General features: G+C 56.7%; 1 protein-coding gene across 4 annotated transcripts; it reads right to left on the bottom strand.

Moving 5' to 3' along the window:
- Positions 1–342: 342 nt before the first annotated feature.
- AXIN1 (axin 1) lies at positions 343–23,666 on the bottom strand. 4 transcript variants are annotated; one of them, XM_082199544.1, is made up of 11 exons: positions 23,550–23,666; positions 21,716–22,690; positions 13,318–13,458; positions 10,485–10,581; positions 10,129–10,266; positions 9,081–9,616; positions 8,531–8,707; positions 7,371–7,616; positions 5,977–6,087; positions 2,545–2,712; positions 343–1,548 (listed from the first exon to the last, which is right to left on the bottom strand). In XM_082199544.1, the coding sequence occupies exons 2-11, from the start codon at positions 22,594–22,596 to the stop codon at positions 1,422–1,424; spliced, it is 2,622 nt and encodes an 873-aa protein (XP_082055670.1). In that variant the 5' UTR covers positions 22,597–22,690; positions 23,550–23,666; the 3' UTR covers positions 343–1,421. The 4 variants fall into 4 exon arrangements, with proteins under 4 accessions (XP_082055670.1, XP_082055671.1, XP_082055672.1 ...); XM_082199545.1 differs by having other exon boundaries at positions 9,081–9,613; XM_082199546.1 differs by lacking the exon at positions 5,977–6,087.
- Between the last annotated feature and the right edge of the window lie 965 nt (positions 23,667–24,631).

Below are 24,631 nucleotides of genomic sequence, written 5' to 3'. Positions count from 1 at the left end.
ACACAGGGGTCTGAGAGTGAGTGATTGGGGGGCGGCGGTTGATACGACATCCTTGTGCAAAGAATCCCCCCCCTCCGAGGGTCTGTTGCTGCATCTGCGCAGATTGCAAGAGCAATGTTGCTTCTGCTGCTGTTCCCCACATGGAAAAAGGGTCCCAGAGCGCGTCCAGAGTCTTCCAGGGCTGCCTGTTGCCACATCTGAGTGAGCTCAGTTCCTGAGGGGTCTCCGTGAAGGGTGAGCTGATCGGTGCCCCAAATAGTCCATGTTGGAGCAGGCCTCGCCCCCCCCCCCCCCAACGCAAGCAGAGGACGGCAACCCACACAACTCACAAACACGCAGAGCTGCCATCTGAACATGGGCTTTTATTCCATTATTATCCAAGTACCTTTTAAAAGATAAATTGTACAAGTCAACATGTGAAAAAAACGTTCGGGAGATGCCAGCCGCTGGCCCAACCGCTGGTGGCTGATGCCGTCTTTAGAAAATGTACATATTTACAAGGGAACCCTTCAGGAAAAAAGGGAAATGAAAAACCCGCAACGGGTCTGAGGCCTTCGGGGTCCCCGCCGGCACAGAGGGCAAGGGGGACCCGGGGAGGAGGCCGTCCGGGGCAGTGGGTGGCAAACAGAACAGGCGTTTGAAGGCACTCGGTGACGTACGCAAGAAGGTGCAGGGCTCTGGCGAGGGCAGGCGCCCCCACAGCCCAGGGGTACCTGGAGAGCAGCAGGGGCGGGGGTCAGGCAACTGGGGAGGCGAAGGCTGCCCCCAACAGGGAGGCAGAGCAGGGGCAGCCCCATCCAGGGTGAGGGGCACTGAATACACCCAGATCTATGGGGCGCAAGGAGGAGGCTCAAAGGGGCAGCCCAGAGGTCCCGTCCCCCCTCCCAGCAAATACCAGGCTGCCCCTGCTCTAGACGATGAAATCTGCTCTCTCCTCAAGACTCCCCCCTCCCCAACCCCTCTGACCTGGCAAGGTGGGCAGCAAGGCGTGGAAAGGCCACGGGCTGAGATGGAGGGGCCAGTCGCCAGCCGTACAGCAGCAAGGTGCAAAGTATCAAGTGGCAGCTCGTTCCACAGGTGAACAAGCACCCTTTGGAACGTCCCCACCTGTGGGGCTGCTGCCGCCCTCCCCGTCCCAGAGGAGCATGTGCACTTTTTTTGGGGGGGGGGGTGGCTGGACCGCCCCGTTCCTGATGATATCAAAACGGGCGGCTTCGGTGAACGGCCCCCCTAATGCGCAAAGCATCGGCGTTATGTTGAGGGGGCTGGTGTCGCCCCACAGGCAGACGGGGGAAGGCAGAGCCATTCTGGGCAGCAGGTGTGGAAGGATGCCAGTGCTGCCGGTGCCCCCCCTGCCCCCCTCCCTGGCCGGCGCTTCCGCCCATCTCTGGCTGCTTCCGTCTCGCTCGGCCTCCTCTGGGCTAGTCAATCTTCTCCACCTTCCCAATGATCTTCTCCTCAAAAATGGGCAGGACGGCCTCATCCTCCCGCACCTCTTCGAACACCACGCCGCAGTCGAACTCATCGCTTACTTTCTTGAAGTAATACCTGCAAGACAGAGCGTGTGGGGGATCCAGAGCCTGCAACCCCTCGGAGGCTCAGCGGGGCACTCGGGGGCCTTTCCAGCACAAACCCAAGGCAGAAGGCAAAGGGGGCAGCAAGGAGGACCCCGGGCCAACCCCCCCTTCCCCGCAGCTGGGCCCTGTCCTCCGAGACCCAACTCTACAGATTCACTGGAAACCACCGACAGCATTTTAGCACAAGTGACGAGGACAGAGGAAATGCACAAACTTTTGCAGGGCTTCCGCGGAGCAGGCTGATGAGCCAAACCCTCTGCGGATCCTGATGCAGAATGACCGGCAGGCCAGCGCACTTTTTAAACTGGGGTAGAGAAATCTGTGTCGCTCCAGGACTGCAGCTCCCATCATTCCTGACCGCTAGCCATGCTGCTGGGAGCTGAAATCTGGCGACACCAGGAGGGTCCCCACAGCTCCCCCTGCTTTAAAGCAAGTTTCTAGTCCTCATCAGAATACAAGAAGGGTCATGTGGTGCATGGCTGCGCTGACAGAGGGCTCCCCTCACAGCTCAGGTGCCCCCGACTCCTGCCACCCCCACCTCTAAAATGGGCCCATTCTGCTCTCTGCCAATAAACTAAAGGAGAGGTTCGGGGGGGGGGAGGAAATTGTCAGTTTAGAAGAAAGCATGCAACTCTGAACATGACGTGCCATTTAGTGTGTTTGGGGTTTCCCTTGGCACAGGCTTCCTCAGCTCTGATGCAAACAAAAGCGGGTTTTGACTTGAGTTTCCTTCTCCAAATACCTCTTGGCTTGGTTCTGCGGAGGTGAGATTTGCACAGCGCTCCGTCTCCCAGGCGCCCTCCCCCTGCCTCTTTCCTGCTTCTGTGCCCACCGACAGAGTTGGGGCCCACACATTTGTGGGACTTGTCATCCCCAGGGGCAGAGGCTGGAGGCCACGAGACAAAGAGGGGAGGCACCAGAGGCAAGGCTTCTTGCCCAGGGACCCGAGGCATCCCTCCCTGCTCACCTGTAGTTCCCTTTCTTGGTGAGCAGCTCCTTGAAGTGGCCCAGGGTGACGACGCGGCCTTTGACCAGCGTGCGGTAGGGGATGGGTTCTCCGCAGAAGTAGTAGGCCACCACAATGTTCTCGCAGGGCTGAGCGGAGCTGGCCCCCGGCCTCTTCTGCACCTTTGCCCTGCAAGGCAAACACAGCGCAAGCCCTTTACACGGCGGGAAGCCGATACACCACCTGCTGAACTTCCTTGGAGGGGGGAGGGAACCGGCTCCCTTGCAAACCGGGGGCAAGAACGGCACAGGCCCCCACTACCGGGACCCAGGAAGCTCTGAGGGAGAACAGCTTCCTCTCCAGCCCCAGAAGCCCAAAGGAGAAGGGCGGCAGGTGACTGGAACTTCCCATAGCCAAAGGGCAGGAACACAGAGAGAGGGAAAAGCCACAGCTCAGAGAGGGGTGCCCAGGCCGGGGTGGGTGGGTGGGTGCTGCGGCCATCCCAGCATTGCTACCTGGGGAAGAGGGGGACAGACACCCCCAACGCTTACTAGGCAGGGAGCTGAGCAAAAGACCTTTCCAAAAGAGGGGAGGTGTTGGCTGCCTCAAAGACCAAAGGGTTTGTTCAGAGAAAGGGACGCCACCTCTTTCTCTGGGAACGACTCAGCCCCAAGATGTCCCTGCTAAGGGAAAAGCCCTCGCTTGCCAAGGAACCTCCTTCAAGAGCCCTGGACCAGCACACAGCTCAGCTCCTGCACAATGCAGCTCCCTTCTGTAGGAAAGGGGGCAGGAGGGGCTCAAAGCAGGAAGTCCTCCCAGCCCACTGCTCCAGCGCAAGCAATGGGGGGCCGTTGGCACCCGGCTGCAGCCCTCCACTCGCCAGCCTGTCCCTTCCCTTCGCCAGCCCACCCTGGCTCTCTGCACGCCGGCCGGGTGCTCAGACCAGACACAAAACCTTCTAGTGCGGCAAGAGAGCGGGAATAAAATTCACATCTGGCAAACAAGGGCCCCTTTGGTTTCAGATAGTGCAGGGGTAAAGGTAAAGGTAAAGGTAAAGGTAAAGGGACCCCTGGCCATTAGGTCCAGTCGTGGCTGACTCTGGGGTTGAGCGCTCATCTCGCTTTATTGGCTGAGGGAGCCGGCGTACAGCTTCCGGGTCATGTGGCCGGCATGACTAAGCCGCTTCTGACAAACCAGAGCAGCGCACGGAAATGCCGTTCACCTTCCCACCAGAGCGGTACCTATTTATCTACTTGCACTTTGACGTGCTTTCGAACTGCTAGGTGGGCAGGAGCAGGGATCGAGCAACGGGAGCTCACCCCGTCGCAGGGATTCGAACTGCTGACCTTCCGATCGGCAAGCCCTAGGCTCTGTGGTTTAACCCACAGCGCCACCCGTGTCCCTTAGGGGTAGATGAGACTAAAAAGCCCAGAACACAAATATTCATGGCCCTCTAGTGGCTATGATGGCTCACTTACTAGAAGTAATGTATTTAGGACTGCCATACTTCTGGATTTTCCCAGACATAACTGGGATTTCAAAGGCGGAATTGACATCTGGGAGGAATTTCTGAAATGCAACACTTTTTTTGGCTCAACAACTTTTGGGGCATCCTGGTTTTGACTTTTTGAAATATGGCAACTTGATTCTGACCAAAAGAAGCCTCCTAGGCCTAGATCATAATACAGTTGTACCTTGGAAATCAAACAGAATCCGTTCTGGAAGTCCGTTCAACATCCAAAACTTTCGAAAACCAAATCGTGGTTTCTGATTGGCTGCAGGAAGCTCCTGAAGCCCCATCGGACGCTCGGGTTCCAAAAGTAAGTTCGCAAACCAGAACACTCAATTCCAGGTTTGCGGCATTTGGGAGCCAAAACATCCGAGTTCCAGGGCGTTTGGGATCCAAGGTATGACTGTATACACCAAGAGGCTTAACTTAGTCAGAATCAAGTCTGCACTTCCAGAGTTAACACTAAATACATTCCTTCTGGAGGATCTGTGAAAATGTGTGTCCTGGGCTTTTTGGACACATGTTCTATCCATGTACCACCTGAAACCAAAGGGGCATGTTGGTTGCCACGTGCAAAAAATATTGGCATTCTTTTCAGCTCCCCAACCCCAAAAGGCAAGCCACAGAACCAGCCCCACAGGCCCCATGGCAACAACAGTTGAGAAGAACGTCGGAGGAGCTCTGCTGCCACCAAGGCCCCCCTCCCCCAGCACCCTCTCCCCATGGCCAAAAGCAGATGGAGGCCAGCAGTCCTCTCCTGCTGCTGCCCCCCAACGAGAAGCAGGCGGCCTTCCACTGGCACCAGGGGGCATCAGCCCTAGAAGCCACAGACCCTCCTCCTCCTCCTCCAACTTGCCTAATCCCATTTTAAAGCTGCCCAAGACTACCTGCCGCTAACACCTGAGCTGCACTGGGCACCAGGGGCAGGCGGGAGGCTGAGGCCAGGCAACCAGAGCCAGAAAAACAAGGACTCCCTGAGCAGGGGAGGAGGGAGGGAGGCTCTCCACCTGCCTAAGTGGTGGCTGCCTGCCAGATCAGAGGCTTCCCAGCAGCACGTGAACGGGCACATTGGGGGCAAGGAGGCTCCGGGGGGGTCCCTGCAGCCTCCCTGCTGTGCCCTACAGGACCGCCCCGCCTGGTATGCCCCGCGGAGGACCTTAAGGTCCATAAATAACAACACTTTGGAGGTCCCGAGCCTCAAGGTGGTTAGATTGGTTTCAACCAGAGCCAGGGCCTTTTCAGTACTGGCCCCAACTTGGTGGAACACTCTGTCACAAGAGACTAGAGCCCTGCGGGACTTGACATCTTTCCGCAGGGCCTGCAAGACGGAGCTGTTCTGCCTTTGGTTTGGACTCAGCCTGACCCTTATGTTTCCCTCCCCTTATGGTTTTGATCTATAGGCTACTTTTAAAATGAGGCTGCATTTTAAATTGCATTTTAACCTGTATTCCTTTGGTGGAATGCTCTGTCCCAAGAGACTAGGGCCCTGCGGGACTTGACATCTTTCCGCAGGGCCTGCAAGATGGAGCTGTTCCGCCTGGCCTTTGGTTTGGACTTGGTCTGACCCGTATGTTTCCCTCCCCTTATGGCCTTGATTTATCGGCTACTTTTAAAATGAGGCTGCATTTTAAATTGCATTTTTACCTGTATTTTAAGCTGGTTCCCCCACCTCTCTTTTTCCCATATTATGTTTTGACTGTGATTTTATTGGTGTTAGCCTGGGCTCTGGCCGGAGAGGGCGGGGTATAAATAAATTTTATTATTATTATTATTACTACTACCATTATTAGGGTTCCCTGGTCCAGCCGCCCCGTGGCTGAGGCCAGTCCTGGCAAGGCGGCAGAGCGAAGCCCCCCTGGCAGGGCGGGGGGTGGGGAGGGTTCTAGAGCCGCTAGGGGACGGGTGGGTGGGAGGGAGGAGACAGGAAGAGCTGGGGCACCTACTCAGACTCGGAGAGATCCAGGTCGGAGACGGCGGGCACCACACTCAGCAGCGGCATGCAAGCCGGCCTGACAGAGGAGGAGCGACCTCGCTGGATCACCTCTTGGGCATACCTGGGGAACAATCCCAGACATTAGACAAGCCTTCCTGCCGCTGCCGGCCGGCCGGGGAGCCCCGTGGGGTGCAGGCCCCAAAGGCCGGGGGACCGGGGCCTCCTCTCCCTGCCCCTCTCCCGGGGGCCTGCCCAGGGAGCTCAGAGAACAGGAGGGAAGCTCTGCCACCTGGGGAAGGAGGGAGGGGGCCCGGGAGAGGCGCTGGCAAGAGACCCCGGCCGGGGCCCAGAGCACAGCTCTGCTCGGGGCCCAGAAACACAACAGGAGCCGACCTGGTGGCCCTTCGGGCAGGAGGGTGGGGGGAGGAGGAGGGGGGCTCTCAATGGCCAACAGCCCCCCCTGGCTAGGCTCTGGGGCAGCGATGCGTCTGATTGACAGCAGCCGAGAGTCTTCCTGGGATCAGGCCCCGCATCCAGGTTCCCTTTGGGGGCCTCCTCTGAGAACAGGGTGCCGGGTGAGAGGGGCCGGGGGCCAGATCCAGGGGGGCTCTCCTTATGAAGGGGGCGCCACACCCCAAAGGCCACCAGCAGCAGCGGAGGCGTCTCCCCCCCCCCATGACAAAGGGGGATGAGAGCTAGTCACCTGGGCCCAAAATGCACACACACCCACCCCACCCCTCTGGAGCAAACAAGCCCCCTCAGCTCCCTCGCAGTCGCCTGTGTCTTTGGGGGGGGGGTTCCTCACAGAGCCAGCAAGTCTCACAGCGCAGCCTCCCAACTGCAGCACAGAGCAGAGGGCGCCCCCCCCCCAAGCATCTCTGTCTGTTCCTCCAGTCGAAGAAGAAATAAGCGCCAAGAGGCAAGAAGCAAGGGGAGCTGCTCTGCCCGTTGCAGCTGAGATGGCCCCACCAGCCACCACCCCAAAGTCCCAGAGGAGAAGAAGTGCTGCTCTGCTTAGCAGGTAAAAGTGCAAAGGGGAGGGCTGTGCAGAACACCCCCCAGCCAGCAGCAAGCCCTGGACTCCACTTTCTCCCAGGAGTGGAGGGGCCAGACCAGCCCCTGGAGGGCAGCAGACCCCCTGCAAGGCACACCAACCTCCCCCAGGTTTTGCTACAGCCCCTTGAGGGAGGGGGGTGTCTTTTGGCCCCCATCTCCGGCTGTTCAAGGCCCTTCCGCCTGCTGGGGAGCCAAACCCAGCAGCCCCCTCCTCACTCTGAAAGGCCGTGCGCCAGGTGCAGGGCCAGGGGGTCTGGGGGGAGGCAACCACCCACCCACTCCTGGTCAGCCCAGTGGCCAGGACAAGGCCACACCCCCTCCCCCTAAAAGCGCCCCCCCCGGCCGTACCGCTGCTTGGCCGGCGGCTTCCCCGTCCTCTTCTCCTCCTCCTCCAGGCGCCGCCGGGCTTCCTCCAGCTGCGTCAGCGGGTTGGGGGCCGGGTTGGGGGGCATGGTGGGGTCCTGGATGAAGGGGTGCGAAGGCTGGACGACGTTGCGCAGCTGGGCGCTGACCCACGGGTGGACGGCCATGGGGCGCTCCACGGAGACTGGCCGGGGCAACTCATGGGGCAGCTGCTTCTTGGCCCCGGAAGAGCTGGGGGGGGGGGAGAGAGAGACAAAGCAGAAAAGGTTTTGGGATAGTGCAACTAGTGCAGCTGCTGTAGAAGGGAGCGGAAGAGGCATTTTAGCATCACGCAGACTGCCACTGGAATGAGAGAGCCCAATGTCCCCCTCCTTGTGGAATTGGGGGGGGAAACCTGTCAAAGGTCTGGCCAGTTCTCTCCCTCTCCTCTGTGCCCCCCACAAGAACCACCCCCCTCCGACAGATCAGTGCAGAGCAACAGATAAGGGGCCCTCTGCCTCCTGCCCCTTCCCCAAGGAACTGGAAAGTTGGGGGGGGGCATCTTCTTCTGAAGGCCTGGAGGGGGGAAGAGGGGGCAGCCAAACATAATATATAACAATAATAATAAAATGTTGTTAGCCGGGCTCAGAGCGGCTAACAACAATAAAAATAACACAGTTTGCATAAAATCATAATCAATTAATTGAAATACATTCCAAAATCAATTCATGCAGAGAGAAGCTGCGAGGGGCTAAGGGGAAGCGCCAGGAACAGAAGCAGCACCAGCCCATCTGCAAGGAAGGAATGGAAGGAGCTGCCTCACACAGTCAGGCTCTCGATCCCTCTAGCTCAGTATTGCCCACACTGACTGGCAGCAGCGGCTCTCTGGGATTCAGGCAGTCTCTGCCAGCCCCACCTGGAGACGCCAGCAAGGATGGAGCCAGGACCTTCTGCCGGCCTGTGAAGGGAGGGGGTGCTCTGGCTTGGGGCATGAGGGATGCCCCCCGGCAGTTGCTCCCAAGGCTGCCAACTGGGAGCAAGGAGAGGATCAGGCTGATGCTGAAGAAGGCAAGCCCCCTTGGGCTCCCCCCTGCAGCCAGGCAGCCTTGCTTTCCGGCAGTGGAGCTTTCGCACCCGTGGCCGCCCGCTCCCCCTGCCCCTCTCACCCGTGGCCTGTCTTCTTGTGCCTGCTGATCTCCTTCTCGCCTTCGATGATCCACTGCATGATCTTCTGGTTCTTCTCCACGTCCTCCGAGGAGCCTGGAGCGTCATAGCCGCTGCCGTCGCTCTTCCCCAAATCGGCTTTCTTGACGCTCCTCTTGGAGAGCAGGCCAGCTTTCCCGCTACAAGGAAGGAGGAAGGAAGCAACCGCCTCAGTCAGGAGTTGCTCCCAAGAGTGGGATGGGGTGTGTGTGATCTGCTGCACTGCAGGCAGCAGAAACCCAGGGGATTGGGACCCCAACCCTGCGCTTGTCAGCAGAAGGAGCTCTCTCTCTGTGCTGGAACGCCCTCCCTCGCTGCCCCACGGACACTGGACCTCTTCCAGCCCCAGCCCTCCATCCTGCCACTGGCTTGCACCAGAAATCCTCCTCGCCGGGAAGGAAGCTCCATGGAGTCGTCCCCCCCCCTTGAGCATTTCTGCCTGGCTGCCCCTGCCCACCTGTGGCTCACAGGGGCCAACGCCCGTCCCAATGGGCCCCCTCCGCCGCCACTCACCCATAGGCCGAGGGCTCCGGGGGGCCCAGGCTCTCCCCATAGGCCCGCGACTTGGCAGCGTAGCTGTGCGCGTCCACGTTCCAGGCGAAGGGTCCTGGCACGCCCTGGCCGGCCTCCGCCTCGGGCGGCTCCTTGGGCTTGAGCGCCCCATGGTGGTGGACCAGGTGGTGGTGGTAGACGTGCTTGTGGTGGTGGAGGCCGGCCGCGTCCGCCTTGAGGGCCGCCTTGGCCCCGTGCTTGCCGTGCCCGAGGGGCACCGTCCCCAGGAAGCCGTGCAGCTTGCCGGCCAGGCCGCCCTCGGGGGAGCGGGGCTTGGGCGAGTGGCGCCCGGGGCCCGGGGACTGGCAGCCCGGCGTCTTCATGACCCGCTGCACGTGCTCGTCCAGGATGCTCTCGGGGTTCTCCTCGTGGGCGTCCCGGAGCTGCATCTCGGCAAAGCGGGGGGCAAAGTGGGGCAAGGCCTGTGGCAGGGGGAGCTTGTGGCCCGCCAGGGGGGCCCCCAAGGAGATGTCGGCTTCCTCGCCTTCCTCCTCCTGCTGGGAAACACAAGGCGGGTCAAGGGAGGGTGGGGGAAGACAGATCTTAGGGAACAGCGGCAGGGGAGAACACGTGAGAGGGCTGGAGTGGGGGCAAGATGTCAGGGGCTAGCTGGGCGAAGAGGAGAGGTGGGAGGCACCAGCCGGGGAACCCCCAAGGGGAGACGGCTCAGAGCCAGGGTGGTGGGACGCAAGGGAGACGTCAGAGGGAGAAGACTGGGAGGTGCTGGATGCTGAAGGGGCAACAGGGTTTAGGGAGCAGGTGACAGGCAGCAGTTCAGACTCAGAGGCTGAAGCAGGGGGGGGGTCAAGGGACTGCAGAAGACTCCAGGGAGTCTCCCTCTCCGTCTGTGACAAGCCCCGCTCCCCCCGGTCTCTGAGAATGCGCAGAGTAATGAGGAGAGCAGAGCAGAGGTGCACGGACACCATCGGATACTGCTTGGGAAAGATCCAGGCGAGGCTGGGGCAGGGATGTCCACGTAAGCCACGGCTGCTCCCACCGCCCTACTGACCGCTCGGACACGCTTCAGGCGCTCCTCCAGCTTGGCCTCCGCCTCCCGGTCCCTGAGGACTTCCTCCAGGCGGTTGATCAGCTCGGCAGCAAATTTCTGTGGTTCAACGTGGATATCCTTTGGCATTCGGTAAGTACGCTGTGGGAACGACACGCAGCCCTGGTTGGCAAAGGGGCCGGCCACACCCCAGCAGCGCACAAGGCCCCGGCCAGAGCCCACCCTCGCTTGCCCACCAGCCCTCCCGACTCTGACTGGCAGCTGCAGAGGGAGAAAGGCCTTTCCCAGGGGCTGGTCCTGCTGGGCCTCATCCCATAAGCAGAGCTCGGGAAGACAGGAGGAGGCTTGGCGTGACTCACGGGAATGTGAGGTAGTGACACACGTCCATTTGCTTTGGCACTTTCCTGCATCTCTCGACGATGCTGCTTCCGGAGTCGGTACGGCGGGATCCCGTCTCTGGCAAGAGGAAACAGTGACAGTTTGCGCAGGGCAAGGCAAGCTCCAGGCAGAAAGGGGTGCAGCGGGGACAGCGCAGACGGCCAGGTGTCATGGACCGGCTGGAGGCAGAGTAGAGGGGGAGGCAGCAGCCGGGGAACCCCCAGGGCAAGGAGGCTGGGCGACCAGGGGTGGTCAGAGGGAGAAGAGGGAGCAGACTGCTGGCAGGTGTCAGAAGCAGAAGAGGCAGCAGGGTTGAGTGAGCGGGAAGAGAGCAGCGCAGACTCGGAGGCGGAGTGCAGGCAGGCTGTGGAAGAAGGCAGGGAGACTCCCCTCCTGCTGTGAGCAGCTGCCCTCCCCGCCGGTCTCACAGAATGTGCAGAGAAATTATGACAGCGGAGCCACGAGAGGCAAGAAGACAAAGGCTTGGGCCACTGGGGAAGGAGCCTTAGAGAGCGAAGGGAACTCCTTCAATGGCACCCTTTAAATGGCACCTTTTTGACCTTTAAAGCCCTATGCGGTCTAGGATCCAGGCACCTACGGGACCGCCTCTCCTGGTCTGCCCCGCGGAGGACCTTAAGGACCACAAATGACAACACTTTGGAGGCCCCAAGTCGCAAGGTGGTTAGATTGGTCTCAGCTAGGGCTAGGGCCTTTTCAGTACTGGCCCCAACTTGGTAGAATGCTCTGTCCCAAGAGACTAGGGCCCTGCAGGACTTGACATCTTTCCGCAGGGCCTGCAAGACAGAGCTGTTCTGCCTGGCCTTTGGTTTGGACTCAGTCTGACCCTTATGTTTCCCTCCCCTTATGGATTTGATCTATAGGCTACTTTTAAAAGGAGGCTGCATTTTAAATTGCATTTTAACCTGTATTTTAAATTGGGTTTTTTTCCTATTATGTTTTTATTTTAATTTTACTGGTGTTAGCCTCCCTGAGCTCGGCTCTGGCCGGGGAGGGCGGGGTATAAATAACATTTATTATTATTATTATTATTATTATTATTATTATTATTATTATTATTAATGGGAGCAAGACCTCCTGGAAATTCCCGAGACCACTTGGATTTTTCAGGGGGTACTCAAGGCCACGCAGCTCCGTCACCTCTTCTTGTTGTTGTCAAAAAGTGTGGCACATACTGTAACAACTTCATGGCACTTATTTTTCTAGGGGAAAAGCCCTGCTTACGCCTGACCCCGGGTGCTGCTGCCTCCCTGGATGCCAGGCTCACACCTTGAAGCAGGATAGCAAGGTCCACAGGGAAGGGTGTGAGGGCCACATTGCAAGGCATCTCACAAGAAGGGATCTTGCCCCCACCCCCCGGTCAAGTCCTGCCAGCTTCCTCCTCGGACGCAGGCTGCCTGCCACTACTGCATGCCCACAGCGGCCTCCGCGGTCAACGGCTCAGACTTCTCCCTCCCCCCCCTTCCATCGCAGGTGCCCACCTGCCCACGACAACCTGTAGATGGCTAAATATTCTGCCCCCCCCCCTTATTCTTAAGAAGAGGCTGGCAAATGTGTCCTCTGTGGCAGGGTGCCTCAGGCGTGGAACTGTAATTGCTGCAAATATTCAGGATTTATTAGGTGTTATTTTTAGAATTAGGCTGCCTGTGGGGATCATTCTTAAGGGAGCACCACAACCCGCCTTCGACCAGCGTCTCTGCAATGGGGAAGGGGCTTCATCCCCCACTGCAGCTCCAACGGCAGATTCCTGACCTTCGGCACAGAAAAAACCCTTGTAAACCCAACATTTGTTCTTCATTAGCCCCTTCCCTGGGCTGCTGCTGGCTCTCGTTACAGCTTGCGTGGATTTACTCAGGTTAAATAAATCCGGAGTTTCAAAAACGAATTTCTGCAGGAAGAGAAGGTCGAGGCCTGCAGAGACCTTTGCGATGCTGCAAGGGTGGCGACCGCGTCTCTGCCCTCAGCGCAAGGCAAATGGCTCTGACCACAAGCAGGTGCACGCTTTCCAAACACACAAGTCCTCCGGAGCCAGGGAAAGTCACACCCAGCCACCACTACGAAGGAGGCCTGGCATGGAGAGCCCTCTCCACAGTGCAACGTGAAGCTTCTTCCAGAAGCCAGGGGGCAGGTGTGGGTGTGTGGAGCTATTAGCCCCACAGCTGGGAAAGCCCAGGGGGTCTGCAGAAGAAGCCGGAGCAGGCAATGGGAGGCAGGCGACGAGGACAAGACTCCCGCCAGCCACTTGCTGGGAGCCAGGCCTGCCTGCCTGCAGCAATGCGAAGGGCGAGGCAAGATGCCATTTTGCTAATATTGTTTTACAGATTATAACTGCTTTACTGATGACTTGTTAATCATGACTTATGCTGTAACTGTGATGCTTAGCTTATTTTTTAGTTGCTGGTTTGTTAACTGAAAAGGTTTTACTGACTATTTGTTAATTATTACATGTATTATATGTAATCATATTATATTCCAGGCTGTTCTTGCGGTGCTCTGTTCTGCTGTTGCTGTTTATTGTTTGTAAGCCACTTTGGGATTCGCTGGAATGGAAGGCAGTGTAGAAATACAGTCAACCGAATTGAATCAAGGCAGCAATAAGCAGGCTCCCCCTGGCTCCCTGCGCCCTCCAGATGTTGCTGGCCTTCCTCCTCCCTGACTCCCATGGGGCTGCTGGGATTTGGAGTCCAGCCGCACCTGGAGAGGACTCCTGTGCAGGCCACGCCCCCTCTGCTCCCTGCTCCGCCCCCTTGTCCTGGCAGCCCAGTCCCAGGTGTCTCTCTCGGGGCAGGTACTCACACGCTGCTGTCTGTCAGCGACATGGTGTCGGCGTCACTGGACATGCTGTGCTGCTCGCTGTCGTTGGCGCTGGTGGCGGGTGCCAAGGCGTAGCCCGTGTTGACGTAGTAAGGGTTGACTGGCTCTCTCCAAGGCCCATGCCTGCAAAGGAGCAGAAAGAGAGAAGGGGGACCCGGTCACCCTCCAGACTCCAGTCCCTCGAGGACCCCTCCCACCCAGCCTTCGAAATTCCCCAGGCACCAAGCGCATTTCACAACTGGCATGGGTGCCAACTGTGACCACACGGAGATCTCTGGGCGCCAGGTTGGTGACAGACATGCCCACCTGGCTGGCCCCTCCAGCTTCCTTAGGCAGGTCAGCAGAAGAGTTTATCTGTTCCATTTGTCTCCCCCCTTTTTCTCCAAGGAGTCCATGGTTCATCCCCCCCCCCAGCTGATCCCTACAACGACCCTGTGAGGTCGGCTAAGAGGCTGTGACTGACCCAGTGAGCTTCATAACAGAGTGCGGATTCCAACTCTGATCTCCCAGGTCTTTGTCTGACACTCCCACCACTACACCCCACTGCCTTCCTAAAGTACTTCTGCTATGGGGCTGCTCTATATATTAAGTCGGTAAATAAATAGCGGGAAAGCAATATGTCCCTTAGAGAAGGATTGGAAATATTTCCCTGGAAGCCTGAATTTGATTTACTCTGGATGGTTGATTTTGAGGTTTTAATGTGTTGCAAACCACTTTGAGATCTTCTTTCTTTAAAATATAAAGCGGTAGAGACATGAACGGTGGCGATGAAGAATAATCCCCACTGGCGGGAAATGGCACCTCTGACATTCAGTTGTGGCAACCATAATAACCAAGTTTTAAGGTGGCATTTGGCAATTGGCTTATATATCTGAGCCACCACAGAAACATGGAGCCAACGTGAGTGGACTGCGGCACTTAGAGGACGCTTAACTCACCACCGGAGGGTGATAAGAGGAATAACAAAGAAAAGGGGGCTTGACTCTGCACGGTCTCAATTTATATCCTTGATGAACAACAGCACAGCCATCTTCCTTCCATCTCAGTCACAGCAGCCGCTATGGAGAAATCATCTTAAGGCTTTAGACTGACGTGCACCCTGAGGATGGCAGCTTAATCTTTAATGTAGAAGATTTTCCAAGTCGGCTTTTTTGCCTTACAACTGTATACAAGACAATAATACATGTCTTGTATTTTGTCCTGGAAAGCAACACTTCATGCTTGGTAACTGTTTGTAAAGGTCCCAATATAGTCCGTATGGGGGGGGGGATGGTACAATTTGCCTTTGGCACCTTCTGGGTCCCACCAATGGGGACTGCAAAGGGGGCAGAAGCAACTTGGAAGCTCCTGCAGAGAAGCAGCCCCACAACTAGGAAGTGCCAAAGGCGTCTGGTCACACATACAAAAGCCCCCCCAGCACAGACCTCCACCATTTCCCAAACTAGATGGCACTGAGCGGCCAGCAGAGGGAGAACACCAGCCTCACAAGGCGCAACCACGTTGCACTGGGTCAAGGACCAAGGAAGTCAAAACTGGGCTCCCAAGAAGGCAGCCAAGGCATGGAAGGGGCTGAGCTCAGGCTTGCTGGCAGAAGGTGCCGATTCATTCCCTGACAGTTGTGGCGGAAAGCACTGGGGGAAACCCTTGGAAAGCCGTGGTCAACCAGAGAAGATGGCAGCCAACCAGAGAGGACCCAAGGCTGCTTCACATGTGCCTCTGGAGAGGGTCTTCCATCTGCCCAAAGGCTTCCTGGGCAGAAGTCTCCCAAGAGATCAAGGAGCAAGGACCCCGTATCACCCACCCCCAGGGCTGGGCTCTTGCAGGTGCTATAAATGGGTAAAGGTAAGGGACCCCTGGACGGTTAAGTCCAGTCAAAGGCAACTATGGGGTTGCGGCACTCATCTCGCTTTCAGGCCAAGGGAGCCGGCGTTTGTCCACAGACAGCTTTCCGAGTCATGTGGCCAGCAGGATTAAACCGCTTCTGGCACAACAGGACACTGTGATGTAAGCCAGAGTGAACGAAAACACTGTTTACCTTCTCACCACAGAGGTACCTATTTATCAATTTATGTGCTTTCGAACTGCTAGGTTGGCAGGAGCTGGGACAGAGCAATGGGAGCTCACCCTGAAGGGGAGATTTGAACCACCGACCTTCTGATCGGCAAGCCCAAGAGGATCAGTGGTTTGGACCACAGCGCCACCTGCATCCCTGCTATAAATGAAAGTGGGAAGGAGACCTGGGGTTTTTCACTTGAGGCTGGAGTTAAAAAATGCTTCCCTGTGGACGTGGAATGCCCAAAGGGAGACCCAGCCAGCCATGATCAGGGACAGCACAGTTTAAAACACCACATAAGGCTGATTAATATTCTACAGACTTTTAAATATGCTTGGGGGGTTATTGTGTTTTCCTTGTTTTGCTTTAACTATTTACTTGTGCTTTACCTTGCATTTTTACCCTGTGACTCACCCCCTGAGATCTTGTAAGAAAGGGCTGACTATAAATCTAATACACAACCACAACAATAACATGACCAGGTGTGGGGCAAACAGAAAGGGGTTCTGGAAGAAGCACCTACGTCCTTCAGCCACCCGCATGCTGCCCCCCTGGGGTGAGGATCTGGAGATCAGGCTGATCCACCTTTAGGGCCCTCGGAGGTGGCAGCACGAGGCTTCCTCCGACCCAAGGCAGCGGAGCGCTCCCCAAAGGCACCAGCGTCCCTGCCTTGCTGGCTGTGCAAGAAGCGGCCCCTGAGCTTCTCCAGGTGGCCCTTCCCAGAAAGGCCCAGGCTCTCTCCGCCTCCAGCAGGCCCAGCTCAGGGCAGGCAGCCATGAACGTTTCCCTTTATTAACAGAAATTCCAGGGAGCTTTTCATCTGGAATGCATTACTATGAGCAGAAGGAAGGAATGAAAGAAACGCCACCGTCCGCACACAGACGGGGGCAAACTGTTCCAGATCCCTTCCTGCCCTGTTTACAAGAGCGGCTTCGGCTAGGGAAGCAGGCCTCCTGTTTCGGGAACGCCAGCCATTGTTCCCGCAGGGCGCAGGCAGCCTCCGGGGCCAGCTTCACCTCCAAGGAGCAGGACCCAGGTCCCAGCATGGGCAAAAGCAAAGGGCCACGCCAGCCCTTGCCACCTTCACGTGGCTCAGGACACCCAGCTGGGCCAAGAGCAGCCCACAGTGGCCAAAGCAAGAAGGGCAGCAGGATGGGGGTGGGGACACACTCCACCAGAACATGCCAGCAGGAGGCCTGACCTAAGGGACTGGCAGAAATGCTCAACACTGGTGATGGAAGGGAAAGATGGAGCAAGCTAGGCTGCTGAGATGCCAGGAAGAAGAGCTTCAGGCGAGGGGAAGGGGAGGAGGAGAGTCAGGGCCTGGGAGGAGCAGGAGGACTGGCCGGAGGTGGCAGGGGGCTGGAAGGAAACAAGGCATGCAGAGGAGGCAGAGGCTGAGCAAAGGGGCAGAGGCCTCCTCTGGCAGGCAGTTCTGGCTGTGTGGCGCAGGATCTGGGCAAGAGTCTGAGAGGTGGACAGGCCCAAGGGGGAGTGGAAGGGTCAGGCCGTGGCCATGTTCCCTCCTGGGCAGAAGACCAAAGGAAGGAGACAGGCCCCGACCCAACGGAAAGAGACCCATGTCCCCAAGCTGCGGGTTTCCATATTAAAAGCACAGAGGAGTCGTCCGAGGATGCCCATCCACAGGGCAGGCCACAAACGAGGTGGGCTCAGGGGCCCAGTCTGCATCCAGCAGCATGCCAGCCTAGCTTCACCTAGTGGCACAGGCCGGCCTTGAGGGTGAGCAAGCTGGGGGCTTTCAGCTCTGGTGGCTGAAACGTCTCTCTTTGCAGAGCTCAGAAGGAATCTCAACAATTTAAACAACAAGAGCCTCCCCCGCCCCCTCCCAGGCCGCCAGATTCGGAGCCACTTTTTCCATTTCAGCCAAATCCCATCTGCAAAGCTTCTGGGGTTGTTTTTTTTAAAACACCTGTGCTACTTCGGATGCGGTGCAAGAGGGGCAAAATGTCCCCCGAAAAGCGTTTTTACAGAGTCGCATCCATTCCTAACCCTTCCATTCTGCGGTCTATTTTTACCCCAAACATTTGGTGCACAATTGAGGAGCAGCAGCAACAGGTGATGCCGTGATGCCTGCAAGGCGGGACGTGTGTTCGGATCACACTCACCAATCCAATTAGCTGTCGAAAAGGGGATGGAGGCAGGACCCTCTGCAGAAATAAATTCCCCCAGCTAGCAAAAGCCTGCGTACTTGGAGCTCCCTTTATTTGTAGGAAGTGCCGCAGGTGCCTATTTCACCCACAAAGGGCATTTCCAACTTGAGCTTTATGGTCTGGAGGCACCTGGCACAGCTACCCTGCTGAAGGCGGGCAGGTCTGGGGGGGGGGAGCCTCCTGGAAAGAACTCAGGTGCTGCCTTGCGTTCCACGACTGTGGAAAGGCAGGCAGGAAATCATGGTGGAAATGGTTAAAAAGAAAAGAGCAAAATTGGCAAGATATTCATGCAGAAATGGGACTTATGTTCCAAGAGGCAGTCAAGATTTTTAAATGGATCCTGTAACGCAGAGGACGTGGGGCAAATTGTGTTTTGATCCAGTCAAAAAGTCTACCTGCCTTCGATGGATTGTGCAAATGTATAGCTAGGAGGGCTCATTTGGGCGACTCCAAGGGAGAGAAAAACAGCCGCCCAAGGGCGCAGGCAAAACTGCCGAGACCCTTCCTGGGTCGGGAACTCCCACATGGAATTGTGCGAGGAGGAAAATGTGCTTTTTCACATTATGTGCCATGACAAACACTTTCCTGAAGCTGAAAGAGTTCTTCTCTCTTGGAAACACACCAAGGTGCAATCTGAAGTTGAACTCCAAACTGATTCAGGTGCATCAACTTCAAACACGAAACAAACACCCAATGAGACTGTGATTTTGGGGGAACTGGGGTTAAAACGGCCTTGAAGCTTGTCACTTCCACTGCCAGTGTCGGGGCCCAAAGACGACGATCCCATTGATCCCTTACGCAGGGCAGCAGCAACTTTTAAACCAGTGAAGTAAGAAAACCAGGTGGCTGTGGGCTCTGCTTAATAATAATAATAATAATAATTTTATTATTTATACCCTGCCCACCTGGCGCTGGGTTTCCCCAGCCACTCTAGGTGGTTCTGACTGCCCTCTCTTGCTAGCTCTGGAAACTGGGGAGGAGGAGCAGAAGGAGACGGTTTCTCTTCACACAGACCCTGAAATAGGGTTTCCTTAGGAGTCTGAAAGCAGCCCCTAAGAAACAAGGACCACAGGTGTACTTTGCAAAGAAAACACACCACCACCTGCAGCCATGAACAAAACAGGACGTTTAGGCAAAGCATCCCCACCTGACCGTCCCATCTCAGCATCAGCAGGTGCCCCCTCAGGTCCCAAAGCTTCTCTCGGCCCCCTTGCCTCCCTCCCCCCTGGAACACCCTTCAGACCGGGAGTCATTTCAGGGACCAGCATTGCTCTGTCATGGCAGACACGGGCTTCACCGCCTCACGTGCAATTCAAGGGCTGGGTGCAAAAGGGGCTTTTAAGGAGCAGCCACCTGGAATGTTTTTCGTGAAGGTGGTACTGACAGCTCCCCCCCCCCCGGGGGGGCACAATTCATCCAGAGGACCCTGTTCCTGGGACTGCTTCCCATCTCCAAGCACACTGGCAACCTTAAAACAGGGAATCCGGGAATCACATTGCCAGAGGTCATCATGGGTGATGGTCAATTAAGTTTTACTCAAGTGCAGACCGGTTGAAATTAATGGACCTGTATGGAGGGTGTTCATTCATTTCAAAGGGATTACTCCGAGTAAAAAACTTAGCGGACTACCACCCTACACGTTTCATTCCGGTGTGACTCTGTCATAGGGACCAGCAAGGGAGGCAGAGAATCCATCCTTCCACATGGCTCCAGGCTGTGCCTTGTGTCGCGACGCTGTTTCAGCATCACAGGTGGACCCATATAATCCCCCCCCCCTGCACACCTTCGCAAGTCATAAACAAGGAACACACATACTCTGTCATTGCAGAACAAGAAGAAACCTCTGTAGGCCTTGCCGTCTAGAGAAACAATGAATGGTTACCAAACTCAGCCAAAGTTACTTCAAAGCTACCATCTTCCAACCCCCCATCCCCGACAACCAGTGTTCGAAATTCCCCAGGTGCCAAGCGTGTTTTGCAACTGGTGCAGTTCCAATCGTGCCCACGTGGAGATCTCTGGGTGCCAAGCTGGCAACACCATCTGGCTGGCCCCTCCAGCTTTCTTAAGCAGAGAAGCAGAAGAGTTTATTTATTGCCTTTCTATCCCATCTTTTTCTCCAAGGAGTCCATGGTTCACACACCCCTTTTCAGTTTGATCCCTACAATGACCCTAAAAGGCTGTGACTGACTTCAAGGTCACACAGTGAGCTTCATGACTGAGTGGGGATTTGAACCCTGATCTGCCAGGCCCTGGTCCGACACTCTAAGCACTACGCCCCTTCTGCTACGGGCAGCTATATAAAGTAGGTAAATAAATATGGGGAAAGCAAAATGTCACATAGAGAAGGATCTGAAATGTTTTCATTGAAACTTGAATTTGTTTTATTCTGGATTGTTTAATTTGATGTTAAGATATTTTCTTTAAAATATAAAGCAGTATAAATCATCATCCCCGACGGCTGGGGGAGGGGGGCAGGGAATGGCGCCTAAGCATTCCGTTGTGGCGACCGTAACTGAGGTTTAAGGTGCCATTTGGTGATTTGCTTTCTAACACAGCCTGAACTGCGGCAGCTCGCCTGGATGTTAGCACCACCCTTTAAATACAACTGTGCAGACTTCCAGCAACTCACCTGCCCACGAGAGCCACAACGTAAGTCTCAGGGTCTGACCTGTGTAGTGGCAAATGGTGGCCTTGCTTAAGCTAGGGCTGGCTACTTGCTGGCCTACAAAGTTCCCCATCTCTTATCTAGGAGGGGAAAGTTCTGGGACCTTTTGTATCCGGAAGACCTCCAAGGCCAGGGATGGTCATCTGGAGTTCAGGCCGAGGAATGCCATAGAGATACAGAGGAACAAGTCATAAACCTCTCTCTCTCTCTCTCTGAAAGGGTCTTTTAGGAGTTCCAAAACTTTGCCCCCAGGAAAATGTTCTCCCAGAAGCACTTGGAGCAGGGGTCAGCAACATTTTCAGCCATGGGCCGGTCCACCGTCCCTCAGACTATGTGGTGGGCCAGAATATATTTTGGAGGGGAGGAAAGAACGAATTCCTATGCCCCACAAATAACCCAGAGATGCATTTTAAATAAAAGCACACATTCTACTCATGTAAAAACACGCCGATTCCCAGACCGTCCACGGGCCGGATTGAGAAGGTGATTGGGCCGCATCCAGCCCCCGGACCTTAGGTTGCCTACCCCGGACTTGGAGGTTCAAACTCCACAAGGAAGGCCCAGTAGCTGGGATCGTTTTCCAGCCTCCTGAGTAAACTAGCAAGAGATCAGAGGAATCATAGAATCATAGAATCATAGAGTTGGAAGAGACCACAAGGGCCATCGAGTCCCCTCCCCAGCGCCTCCTTCTCTTGCAGTTTCGCATGCAACATTCCTGTCTCAAAACCCAGATGAAAACAGTACTCAAAACGGAAGGCTCCCAGCATCTGCAACAAGGGGCGGAATTTGCTCGGGGGACGATGAGATCCAGCTGTTGCCCTCCAGACTGCTAAGACAGTAAATACAATAGGCAAAGGGGGGTGGAAGAGCTTATCTCCAGAGCCTAGCAAGAGGGAGGGGGGACCAGCAAAAGCACTTCTTGGAGTTCCCCTGCTGTTTCTAGAAGCTGTTGATGCTGGGGTTGGGGTTGGGTGGGGGGCAAAGAGAGACAAATAAAATAAAATGCAATTTGAGCCTAGAAGTAGATCGTGGGATATCTGGATTGAGTGGATCTTTTTTTAAAAATCTTACTAGTTTATGCGCTATGTTCTTCTAACAAGTTTAGAGCTTATTCTAGGTTATAACAAAGTTGTTGGGGTGGGGTGGAATAGACGGTGTGAGACTCAGAGGCCAATTCTGGAGAAATTCCCAGCAATGCATCTATCAATAACTTCACCAAAATTGTTGCGAGAGCAGTTAGGCAGGACAGCAAAACTGCCAGGAGCTTCAGGCAGGGGCTGCAGCCAAGCCTCGCACACGGCAGGGGATGAGCTTCGCTCAAATCTCTGCCGCTGAAAGTAGGAAGTGCTGGGCCTGTAACCCCTTTCAGCTCTTCCCCAGCCGCCAGGGGGTGCCTCCACATCCTGCCCCGCTACCCGGTGGAAGCAGACTTCCGCCCCACGAGGTGGGGCAAGCGAGCGTCGCTCTGCTGAGACAACCTGCAGCTCTCACCTGTACTCTCTCCCCTCGCTGTATCTCCTGGACGACGTGGCTCGCTGTGTGGCCGTCTCCAGGAGGAGCTTCTGGGTGAGCCGGCTGGAGGGAGCAGACTCCCGGCCAGCCATCTCCTCCTCCACCTCTTTGTCGCACTTCCATTCCTCGTCCTCATTAAGGGTAGGCAAATAGCCGGGGAGACACTTCCCTGTCCCCGACCCTGAGCTCTGGTCACTGTACACCTTCGGACTCTCCCCACCCGTCCTTGTATACTCCAAATAAATATCCGACTTAAGGAAGAGGGGGTACGTGTTCTCCTCAATCATGGACTGGATCTCCGTCTGGGCCTGGTCAAACATGGCCGGATCGATCAGCTGCTTCATCACGCAATCTTTTATAAAGCTCTTCGTGGCCGGCTTGATCTGCCGCGACACAATCCCGTTATTGTCCAGAATGTACTTTTTGTAAATGGCCTTGGCCAGCTTGAGCCTCTTCTCCTCGTTGGAGTCACACGGCTCCAGCTTCCGGAAGCCGCTGCAGGCAAACCAGAAGTCCAGCAAGTCTGCGCAGTCCTCCTGTTTCAGGAAGGTCCGGAAGAGGTTTATCCCATCTTGGTCGTCCAGCAGAGAGTGCAGAGACTCTGCCCATCTCAGGTAGGGAGGGGTGGGAGAAGCGCTCCCCTCTGGCTCATAGCCCAGGTCCAGGTCGGGGCGCCTCGGAGTGGCCGTGGAAGTCTCGGTTTTGATGGCATCGCACTTCCCAGAGTAGAACCCGTGGCCGCTTAGCCGCAGGTCCGTGGAAACGAGTTCCCCTTCCTCTCCTGGCACCGGGGGCCTCGGAGCATCCTCGGTGAAGCTCCCCCCAAGGTCCAGAGGGAAACCTTGGCCCTGCACACTCATCTTGACGGCATCCGCGGGCGCAGCAGCAGCAGAACGGCGGCCCACGCCTCAGCGGCCCAGCAGCCCCTGCCCCAGGGGGAAGACACACGGCCGGCTGCAAGGTTGGAGAAGGACGGTTAGAAAGCAGCGCAACGCTCGCAGGCTCACCCTTCCCAAGGCCCTGCAGCCCGCTCCTCCGAGGAAAAGAAGGCAAGACTTTGTCGGGCAAAGAGGGAAGAAGCGGAGCATCTTCTCCCCCAAATTAAGAGAGCCAGGGGCCCCGAATGAGCCACGCAAAGGACCTTTCCCCATCCTCAGACGGGCGATGGCCCCCCGAAACCCCTAAGAACTTCCTGTCAATTCATGCACTGCAAAGATAAGATGACGAAGTTCCCTTTCTGGTCCTGATCCTGGAAAGGCCCAAAGGGGGGGAATCAACACCGAGTGCAGCTTTCTTTGACAGCACGCCGGGATGCAAAAGGATGCAGCGGGGGCTTTTAAGAAACCTCCCGGAAATATTATTTGTGCAAAGTATCCTGGAGGGCTCTTAAGAGGGGGGTGGGCAATCCTTTGCAGGTCCTCGCAAGAACTGGCCAGCAAGAAGAGTCCTTTTATATCCCACTGCATGACAGAGAGCCCTGCTCGGAGCCTTTGGGGGCCCAAGAAGCCCAGCAACGCCCCTCCTCCGGCTGCCCGGGGGAAACCCAGCCCCCGGCTCCCTCTGGGTCTCGGGCCGGGTGCCAGAGACTCCTGCCTGGCAGGGGGTGGGCTGGATGACCCCGGGGGTCCCTCCGGAGGGAGCCCCCCCTTGGCGGGGACCCGGCCCGGGGGGGTGGGCCGCGGAAAGGGGTCCGACGGGGCACTTCCTGAGGGGGACCCTCCTCTCTCCCTCCGCCCGGCCCGACACGCGACAGGCACGTGTGAAGGCGGCTGCCCGACCCGGCAGCAGGCGCAGGCCCGTCTCCCTCCCTCACCGGGACAAGGAGGCGAGCCCCGGCCGCGGACCCGGACGGGAAGACGCCGCGCAAGGCCGGAGGCCCCGGGACTCCGCCGCCGCCATCATCCGCGCTGCCGCCGCCGCCGCCGCCGCCCCGAGCGAGGGCTCCGCCGCTTCTCCCGGTGGTGGGCCTGGTCGTCCTCCTCCTCGCCTCCGCCTCCTCCCGGCCTGGGCCTCCTCCTCTCCGGCCTCCCTCGCGCTCCCTTCCGCCGCCGCCGGAGACGGACGAGGCTCGCCAGCGCCCCCGCAGGCCGCGCCGGGGAAAGCGGAGGCCGAGCGAGGGAGGGAGGGGCTGCGCGCGCAGGCGGGCCGCGGGGGAGGTCGCCTAGCAACGCCCGGGGAGGGCTCGGCCCGCGCGGACCACTAGGCGGCGCTGCTGCTGCCGGCCGGGGGCGGGGCGAGAGCGAAGCGGGAGCGAGGGGGGCTTCGACGGGGTCGGACTAGATGACCCCTGGCGCCCCTCCGGGCCCCGGGAATGAAATGGTCCCCAAGGATGGCGCGGGGTCCCGGAAGAGGCCTGGGGACGAGGAATACGCCACAGCTTTTTAAATACGCTCATTTGGGGGGGGGGGGGGTTTACTGTTTTGTTGCTTCTGTCGGGGCTATCTGGGCATCTTTGAAAAATCATGGCAAATCTTTATTAATTTAAAATGCAAACGTACAGCAAAGATAACTATAGAAGAGTTCAATACAAAAGAAGAAAACATGAAGACAAAAGGGTCAGGAAAGGAATTAAAAAGACAAAAAAAACCCCAACTATTTATACAAAATCATATCCATCAGATAAAAATTTCTGCATAAATTTCTTTTGGAGCTCTTTGTTTGTGCATCTTTGATCTAGGTTTTTTTAAAAAAAATCTTGCTAAGTACCCTGAGATATTTTTTGACGAACTGCGGTATAAATCAAATAAATAGAAGGCAGCAGCCAAGCGCAGGGAGGCTGGAGGCAGCCGCTTCTGCTTTTTTCCCCTTTTCTTTTCACAGTCTGACTTATTTATGGTGTTAATTGGGTTTTTTTAACAACTTCTTTCGTTTTATTTATTAAACAAACCAGCTCGA

This window comes from Podarcis vaucheri (genome assembly GCF_965113315.1).
Source record: "Podarcis vaucheri genome assembly, chromosome: 14".
Classification (NCBI taxonomy): Eukaryota; Metazoa; Chordata; class Lepidosauria; order Squamata; family Lacertidae; genus Podarcis; species Podarcis vaucheri.
The sequence above is the reverse complement of the archived record's forward strand: the minus strand, read 5'-3'. Positions and strand labels throughout refer to the sequence as shown.

Bases quoted from the DNA above. Each gene is read 5' to 3' on its own strand.
- AXIN1 (XM_082199544.1), bottom strand. From the start codon at position 22,596: ATGAGTGTGCAGGGCCAAGGTTTCCCTCTGGACCTTGGGGGGAGCTTC. The intron at 8,708-9,080 runs GTGAGTGGCGGC...CCTTCCTTGTAG, and splicing joins CCGGAGCCCTCGGCCTATGG to CGGGAAAGCTGGCCTGCTCT. The intron at 2,713-5,976 runs GTAGGTGCCCCA...TTTGCCTTGCAG, and splicing joins CTGGATCTCTCCGAGTCTGA to GGCAAAGGTGCAGAAGAGGC.